This window comes from Ixodes scapularis, unplaced genomic scaffold, assembly GCF_016920785.2.
Source record: "Ixodes scapularis isolate PalLabHiFi unplaced genomic scaffold, ASM1692078v2 PGA_scaffold4__175_contigs__length_147842914, whole genome shotgun sequence".
Taxonomy (NCBI): Eukaryota; Metazoa; Arthropoda; class Arachnida; order Ixodida; family Ixodidae; genus Ixodes; species Ixodes scapularis.
The window spans coordinates 81,760,858-81,770,437 of NW_024609879.1; the positions used below are offsets into that span (position 1 = coordinate 81,760,858).

A 9,580-nucleotide genomic window follows, 5' to 3' on the forward strand; every position below is an offset into this window, starting at 1 on the left:
CGTGACGAAGTTCAAGATGTTAGTGGCGGGAATCATTAGCTGATTATTCTCGCGTCTCCATCGTAGCCCAAGAACCGTCTTAGGTTCGGCGAACAGTGTATCTGAACTTTCCTCATACAGGTTTCGCTATTCTCTTGAATTGGTCGACCACTTCCGGAGCATCATTCCTGCATCCTCCGAAATTAGTTTTGCTTGGTCATGTATGCTAGCTGCCTCTTCGGTAGACTGAGCCCCGACCAACAAATCATCGACGTAGAATGATTCTTGAAGGAGCTGAGCTGTGCTCTTCCATTCTTCCTTCACGTTTCGCAGGTGATGGACCAGCGTCGCAGTAAGAAGGAATGGGCTAGCGGATGTTCCGAAAGGAACGCGCGTCATTCTCCATTCTTCGATTTTCGGAGCTGTTTTCAATGAGCTCACGTCGTTCTCAAACCAAAGGAAGCGTAGTGCATCTCTGTCTTCAGGTCGTACACTAATCTGTAAAAACGCCTTCTCTATATCCGCTGTAACGGCGATTGGATGCAGACGGAAGCGCAGCAAGATCTTGACAAGATCAGCGTTCATCTTAGGTCCTTTCTCAAGGTGTTCGTTAAGGGAAGTAACCTTTGGCTCATGCGAAGACGCGTCAAAGACTACCCGTAGTTTTGTGGTCTCCGATTCGCTTCGAACCACTGCTTGGTGAGGCATGAAGTATAAACGCTTACATGGAGACTCGATATCTGATGATCTTGTGGGTACCTTCTCCGCTTGTCCGGCGGTGATGTAGTTTCTGATGACTGTGTCATAGTCCTTCGCAAGAAGCTCGTTCCGCAAAAGTCTTCTTTTCAGTCCTTCGAGTCGTTTGACAGTCATCACTCGGTTGTCCTTCAACTCCTCTGTGTTTGGCCTCCAAGGCAGGCATACTTCGTACCGTCCTTCTGACTTCGAGATCATTCGACAGAAATCTTTGTACACTGAACTGTGTACTTCATTTTGGGCACAAGGTTGGTCTGTTATTCCTATACTCTCCAGTTCCCAAAAATTGCGCAGCGTTGATTCAGTTTGGTTGCTTTCAAACGCCCTGATGTTCAGAACGCAGGTCGTCGTGGCGGCACTGCAGGTCAAGGAACTTTGGAGTGATATAGGACCATTAAAAGTCCAGCCAAAGATGGTATTAGTAGCTGTCATCTTTTCGTTGTTACAACACCGTTGTACTTGATCTTTCGTGATCTTCCATAGCTTATCAGATCCGATAAGCATGCTTATGCCAGGTACAGACGGCATGCCTGGGAACAATAGATCGTCCGCGATGTGCCCTTTTTTCTCATCGACACTACGAAGCAATTCGTAGTCTGTTGGCACTTGCGTAATGTCATTGGAGATGAATGGTATTTCTACCGCCTCAAGGAGACACTCAGTCTTACCATACTGACTACGTAGTCGTACTTGTACGATTCGCAGTTGTTGAGCTAGGGCGTTTGGGATCCCAAACGTATTCAACCGAAGACTTGTCTGCTTCAGCACCTTGAGATTAAGTTTGCGGGACATATCCTTGCCAATGAATGTCCGCTGGCTCCCTCCGTCGATGATGGCACGGAAATAGCAGTTATCGTCGTCTGTAACAGCCCATGCACGGAATGTTTGGAGAAGAACTTCGTTGTCCAGGCAAATATCTACCTTTTTGGCGCTGGTGTTCTGCACGCTTGTAATCAGGGCCTCTTCACCAGTACCTTTTGAGCGCGGTTTCCAGTTGGGGTCACACATTGACGTGACATGTCTTCCGGAGCAAGAAGAACATGAGACCTTTCCACGACAGTTCTTTGCTCGATGTCCCCTCTTAGTGCATCGAAAACATCGCATGTCACCGTATAGTCGCGTTTTCTTTTGTCCAAGGGGTAAAACGCAGGTCTCAGTTGAGTGCTTCGTTGATTTGCAGAAGAAGCAACCAGGATCCGTGTTTGTCTGCAGTACTGCAGCTGCTGGCTTTCTGGATCGCCGTGCTTGATCTTTCTGATTCTGTCTCGACGCTAGGCTTGTCGTCTCAGTTAACCCGGCTCTTTCTCTATTTTCCACCTCTTTCCGAATGAAGCTCAGGATCCGTGAAAGCTCCCCATCAACAAGCGGAGCTGTTGGGATGGTGCTGGCCGAGATAGCGGAGCTGTGACTTGAAGCTTGTGCTGCTTCAGGTCTTTGCTGGACGGCTTCAGTCGACGTTGTTGGGTATGTAAAGCTAGTTCGTCAGTAGTAATCGACGACTAGGTCTTTTGGTAGTGCTCTCAGTATAATGTCAGATATCATGGTGGAATACGTGTCTGACCCAACCCCGAGAGCCTTCAGTCCGCGGATGTTTTGTCTGTATGTGGTCGTACATTCGTCGTAGACCTCTGGTGTCGTTTGATGAACTGACGGATGGCAACGTCCGCAGTTTTGCCAGATGGACTTGTTCGATTCGTCGTCTGCCTCCGAATCGACCAGAAAGAATCTCTATGGCGTCATCGTAGCAGGCGTCAATGGCTTGTAGCCCTGCGATCGCTGCAGCTGCTGGTCCGGTGACAAGAGTGCGCAGATAGTGAAACTTCTGGCAGCGCGGGACGCTCTCGTTATCATGGATTGAACTAGAGAACTGCTCCCAGAAGTTCTGCCATTCACCAATGTCGCCGTTGAACGTCTGGAGACGTAGCTTGGGAAGCTTGACTCCCGTGGCTCTATTAGCTTGTGCTGCTTCTCCGGTCGCTGTTGCTGACTGCGTCGTCACCGATGGCGGAGGCGGCGGTTGTCTTTCCTTCTCCCGGAGGGTAGCTGCCCTACTACCCAGCACGGCGATCATTCTCGTAGCCTCGTCATCGTACTGGACTACTGCAGTGTATTCTGCTACGAGGTGTCCATCGCTGATGTGGTCTTCGGTCTCGGTATTAATTTGACGGAGCTCGTTGTTGCTCGTAGTCAGTCGTTCGAGCAGCAATGTCAGAGTAGCCAGGTCTGCAGTTTCAAGAACTGCAGTAGCTTCGTTGATGAGCCAGGTGTTTTGCGAACGTCGGACGGTGTGCTTCGATTTCAGGCGTTCCATATGTAAGTGTCCAAGATCCCACAGCAGTGGAGTTTAGTCGATCGGCAACGTTCGGAGTCCCGCTTACGCTGTTCGATCCTCAGTCCCGGGTTTCGGCACCATGTTGCACTTCCATGCGGATTAATTCGTTCGAGGTTGTTGAATCGAAAAGAAATACACTCAATTACTGACGGGATATTTACATATGTACAGGCAAATGTCCAGGGGAAGATTTTCCGTGGTCCTCGCGCATCAGTCCATTCTTTTCTCAGCTTCTTTTTTTTTTCTCTTTTAGCCCACAGTCCCGCGAGCTATTTTGGCAATTCGCAACAGGGGGGTCACATGACCTCAGGGAGGTGGGTCACGTGCCCTCGGGGAGGGGGGGGGGGGGGTTACGTGATTTCGGGGTGGGAGTCACATGAACTTGGGGAGGGGGGTCACGGACCTCGGGGAGGGGGGGGGTCACGTGACCTCGGGAGGGGGTCACGTGACCCACCCTCCCCGAGGTCACCGAAGGTACCCGAAGTCCTCCCGAAGAAACCCTAGGTCCTCCCGAGGTCCTCCCGAGGGAACCCGAGGTCCTCCCGAAGTCCTCCCGAGGTCCTCCCGAGGTCCTTGGAGAGAGGGGGGGGGGGGGGGGCTCGCGGTTACGCCGACGTCGACAGCGACGGCGACACCGACGCCGCTCAAGCTGGAAACGGGCGCCTAAGAGCTGCGTTCTAAAAAGAACCGCAACTCTTTTATAGCGAAACTTATTCTGGACTGGGGAGGAAGAAGAAATATAAAGGAGGAGAGAGTTGCCAGAAGTCACGTGGCTGTGCATTTTTTTTTAATCAGCATATTTGCAGCACTTTAGAAGCCACAGAAGTGGCTATCATGTTTTAGAGCGCAGCTCTTAGGCGCCCGTTTTCGGCTTGAGCGGCGTCGGCGTCGCCGTCGTCGTCGCCTTCGGCGTAACCGCGCGGTGCATTATGCTTACATTTTCCCAAAGGAACCCGGTCCTCCGGAAGTACCTCGGGTTCCTTCGGGAGGAACTCGGAGGACCTCAGGTTCCTTCGGGAGGAACTCGGAGGACCTCAGGTTCCTTCGGGAGGACCTCGGGTTCCTTCGGGAGAACCTCGGGTTTCTTCGGGAGGACCTCGGAAGGCTCTCGGGTTCCTTCGGGAGGACCTCGGGAGAACCTCGGGTTCCTTCGGGAGGACCTCGGGAGGAGCTTGGGTTCCTTCGGGAGGACGTCGGGAGGACCTCGGGTACCTTCGGTGACCTCGGGGAGAGAGGTCACGTGACCCCCCACCCGACGTCACGTGACCCCCCTCAAGGTCACGTGACCCCCCCCCCCCGAGAGCACGTGACCCTCAGTACCCTTCCCTCCTCCTCCTCAAGAGCTGCGCTCTAATTCGGCGTTACGGGGAGTTGTAAACGGCTTTCATTTTTCTTCTATTTTAATATTAAGTGTGCCTTCGATAATCCAGGACTTTAATTATATGTGTGATTCTGTTTAAATTATAGAGAACGGCATGTAACCTCGGTGATGAAAGTGGCTTTGACTCAAATCATAGAGTTCTCGATCGGCTGTTTTCGGGCGAAACGAGAACGAATTTCGAGCCGAAAATTCTGTTCCGTGCAGTCGCGCTCTTATATGTCATGTAGAACTATAACTTCCAAGGGCATCTAAGCACGTCTTATGTGTTCTGAATGCGAAAGCATGATTTTCGTTCTGCCGCTTCCTTAATTTGTCTGCGGTGTACTTTCGTGGACGGCCACGTTTCGCTACTGCCCAGGTTGCGGCCGGCGGCCAAACGCGCGCATACGTGCAGCGGCCACCAATGGATATCTAAGAACCGCTTTGCTCAGCCAATGAGAAAATAGGCACTTCGTTTGCGTTTTTTTTTTTTAAGTTACTGACATTACCGGCTTCGTTCCATGGGATGGTTAATGATTTCGGATTGGGAAGCATAAATACACTGTCAGTGTCGCATAAGGACTTCATCAGCACTCGCAGACGGTACTGATGCGGCCGTGTTCAGTTCTATGATGGAGGCTACGTCGCCGCTGCAACTTTTCTGATGGACGCATAATGGTTCTCATATCGTTGCCCTCACCTGCGTCACGGGTTTTAACGTTACATAGACGTTGTGGAAGTTTCTGAGAGGTGAACTCGAATATTGCTATCTGGAACCTGCTACACATTTACCTCCTTGGGTTCATAGAATCTTTTAAGTCAGCGACATGAACAGACTCACATATTTGACGGGACTTGACTCACATATTTGACGAGACTTGCAATGAATCAGCTCAAAAGACAATATTACGTATCAATCCGGCTGAGGTGTCCAGTCACCTAACGGCTAAATTTCACTAGAATTTGCGATTCGGCTAGAATGCTCCAATCGGTCTGAATTTCTCGTCATATTACCGCAGGTGCCATCATCTGTGATATTAGTAACCATCTTCCAATCTTCTGCCTAGAACCCTCCTATGCTAGAGAAAATAACAAAGACATAGAGACGCTTTAGCATGGCACTATTAATGAGGAAATGCTAAGGACTTTCGCCTGCCTTACGGAAGAAGAAGCGTGGGATCACGTTTACTTTGAGTGCAACCCTAGAAATGCCCATAAAATATTCCTGAAAAAAGTAAGACAGTACTTTAATGCAGCATTTCCTCTTCGAAAACGTAGAAGGAAATGTAAAAATATATATATATATATTAGAAAGCCTTGGATGATTAGCGACCTGTATGAAAGAATCATGCAGGAAAATGCAAAGTATAATTTATTTTATTCAGCATCGTGATGCGCGGTTGCTTTTCGGGTTTAAGAAATGTAGAAACAAAGTGAATGCCAACCTAAAAAAAATGAAATGCGAATACTATCAAAAAGACCTTCTACGTAAACAGAATGACCATAGAGAAGCGTGGAACACGGTAAACAAACTCATGAACAGAGCAGGTACGATACAATCTGAAAGAAATAGTAATAGATGACAAACGTGTCACTTGGAAAGAACTTGGCGATGCAATGCATATAATTGTTTTTAGCACGGGTGCGTAAACTGGGAGGGATTCCAACATGGATCACTGTATTGAAGCAGGAAACCGAATTGGGTCGATTATGCGTACTCCAACGACACCATTTGTAATTGATAGAATAATCAAAAACTTAAAAAATTGACGTCGTCGCTGGAATCGATTAAATAAAAACCCTACCTATTAAGTGCACTGTGGCCATAATTAGTACAGTTCGATCGAATATAGTTAATAAGATGCTTCAGTCTGGTGATTCCCCTGACGAGGTAAAAATAGCCAAGGTTACTCTAGTGTATAAAAGAGGTGGTGAGACAAACATGAATAACTGCAGACCTATTTTAGTTCTTCCAGTTTTTTCTAAAATATTTGAGCGTGTGATTGCTGATAGATTAACACGTTTTTTTTTCTTATTTTTTTAGAAGCATATTACAATAACGCAGTGCCAATACAACTTTCAAAAGCAAAAATCAACAGAGCTATCGCGTCTTAACATAAGGGATAGAACAGTTGAAAATATTAATAACAAAATATTTACTCCTGGTCTCTTGGATTTAACTAAAGTTTTTGATATTGTGCAGTACAATACTCTACTTAGAAACCTTGAAGCTTACGGTGTGCGCGGAGTAGCTCAAAAAATTAATTGAAACGTATCTTGCGGATCGTAACCTTTAGGAACTAAAAAACGGTGAATCGTCAAATAGACTTAAAGGGATGCTGACGCAAACATTTCACTGTCCATAATAAGTTGCGCACTATCTTTCCATGATTCAGCAGCCACCGGTATGCGCGAGCATACGCAACAAAATTCACGTCATCACATCCCCCATTCGAGCTCATTAAGCGTAAACGGGGGATATGATGATGTCAATTTCGTTGCGTGAGCTCGCGCAGATGACTCATGGAAAGATAGTGCGCCACTTATTATAGGCAGTGAAATGTTTGGTTCATCATCCTTTCGAATACAGCATGGTGTTCTTCAAAGGTCCAATTTTAGGTCCGCTTCCTTTTTTGATATAAGTTAATAATATAACGACTGTATCCGGTTCCCCCTATCTAATAATGTATGCAGACGATACCAACGTATTATTTTCTGGAATGACGAAAAAATGCCTAGAAAATTCTGCAAATCTCTACCTATTGAAGCTATCCAATTGGTTAAAGACAAACTGTTTAAAACTAAATACAAGCAAAACTAAGTATATTATTTTTAAACAATTAAATAAACTCGATTACAGACCAATAAGCTTAAAATTTGAAGACACTGTGCTTGAGCAAGTGTCGGAAGAAACATTTCTCCGTGTAATGGTTTACTGGTTTATGGCTTCATGGAACACTCACGTGAATAAACTCAAAGGTGAATTATTTCGTGGTATGGAAATTATATATAAAATACGAAACTTGCTGCCCACCTGGCCAAAAAAGACATCAGTTACGGCATCTTAGTTTGGGGGACGACGATCAATTTGAACTATGTCAAAATTATCTCCATGCAGAAGAGGATTCTTCGCATTTGCGAAAATAATAAGGAAATATCAGAAACATAAGAACCCAACCACTATTCGTTAATTATACTTTGCTTAAGGCAGACCAAGTATACTATTTTAACTATTTTAAACTCTTGCAATGTATTTACAAACACAGAATATACAATATACTCTACACCTAAATAGAGTTTAGGTCCTTAACAACTACGAAACCCAAAGCGAAGGATGCCTTAAATAAGAACCAATTAGAGCCATAAAACTTTGTCATTTCAGAAAAAAAAGATGCTAAACAGAACTGATATTACTATAGATTACAGTAAAACATTTTATGGTGTCAAGAAACAGTGCCGAAGCTTTCTAGTGGGCAGTGGTATCAGCTTCTCAGTTGTGTAATATGTAGGCTAAGTTGTTATTTTTGTTATGTACTTATTCTTAACTACAAATGTGGCTCTTGAGATATATTTGATCATTCTTCATTGCTAAACTAAATGGCGGCCATCAGTCCTATTTTTTGGTGTGTCCTCTTTTTTTTCTGTGTAAAAGGTTTTATATCTATATTAGTAATATGTTGCTTCTGTGTTGTACCACGTTACATTTGCCATACGATACGAATCATGCTTGTTGTGTAACATGAAATTTTCCTAGTTGTTTTGTTGTGCTCTCTCATTTCATTTTCGCATTTCCCACTGTTGAATGTTGAACTAGCTTTTTAATTGTGACATTTTTTTATTTCTTACTAAGCATGTCATGTTTTATTGAATGTATTCATTGCACTATTGACTCTAGACCTGTTGAGGGCAGAGTTTCTGTCAGGCTTCACGCATTTATCTCTGCCTCCTGGGCAAAAAAAACCCACCAAACAAAATAAAGAAACCAAATTTATCCCATTGATAAAAGTCAAATTTGGGGGTTTTACGTGCCAAATCAACGACGGGCATCTGGCACGCCCCAGCGGAGGACTGAGGATTAATTTGGACCACCTGGGGATCTTTTGACGTGCAACCGAAAGCTCGGTTACACCGCGCCTCCTCCGCAATAAGCCTCCGTCAGATTGTGGGCGCTTCGGCCGGGATTCGAGCCCGCCACATGGAGTTCCAGAGGCGCCTCGGAGCCACCGAGGCGGCTATTCCCCATTGCTAAGACAGTTTGCATTTCTCTTAAACAGTACTTCACAATGAAGCCTAAACTCAATATTGGAACAATTTCCTTTCTCACTGGTTAACATAGTCATTAGATATGGACCTAATTATGGCTACATCCGCACATGTATGTAGGTCAGAAGTGCAAAAAGCGGGGGGGGGGGGGGGGGGGGGGCGTCGCGGGGTGATCTGTGGGGATCGCAGGAACTCGGGGGGACGACAGCTTGCCGATTCCAGTTTATAACACCGCTTCAAATGTTTTGCCATCAGTTTCGTAGAGCAAGCATTCTTAAATACGCTGCACGAAAAGCCTGTGTCGCCACACTTCAAATACAGACCGCTCTCATGCTGTACGAAGACCTACTACAAAATTTTTTTGACGGTGTTCCGAGTAGTCCACAATGGAAGTAAAATTTTAATGTGCACGAGATTAAGAATCATCTGAAAGGAATTTGTTTCGCCTGAGGTGTGTATGGGAGGGGGAATTAATTGAGGAGCAGAATTTAGCGCTTTTAATCCAAGTGCTACTGGGCGTTTTCAGGTAAGATCGAACAACCATGTCCGATGATCATTTTTAATTTCTCTGAAAAAAATATATACTGGCTCTATCCACACAAAGCAAATTCATCCCTTGTTAAAAAAAAAAAAAACACAATTGTAAGCACCTTGTCAGTCACGTGCGCGTTTTGCGTATCGCGCGATGTTGGTATTTCAGTAGCTTCCCCTTCAAACAAAAACTGTTTTAGCTATGGCAACCGCTTCGGTGGCGCAGGCATGCAAACCATCCGCTCAGGTAGTCCTCGCGTTAAAAGCCAGTTATGGGCCACGCGCTTCGACTTGACCAAGGCGCAGCACAAGCAGTTGAAAGCCTTGCATCGAGAATGCCTGCGTGCAATTACAGGCAC

At 45.9% G+C, this 9,580-nt stretch overlaps 1 protein-coding gene across 1 annotated transcript; it reads right to left on the reverse strand.

Annotated features, from left to right (window-relative positions):
• Nucleotides 1-2,266: 2,266 nt before the first annotated feature.
• LOC120844516 lies at nucleotides 2,267-3,046 on the reverse strand. The gene has a single exon (XM_040216327.1). It carries the CDS (start codon nucleotides 3,044-3,046, stop codon nucleotides 2,267-2,269), a length of 780 nt encoding a protein of 259 aa, XP_040072261.1.
• Nucleotides 3,047-9,580: the final 6,534 nt, after the last annotated feature.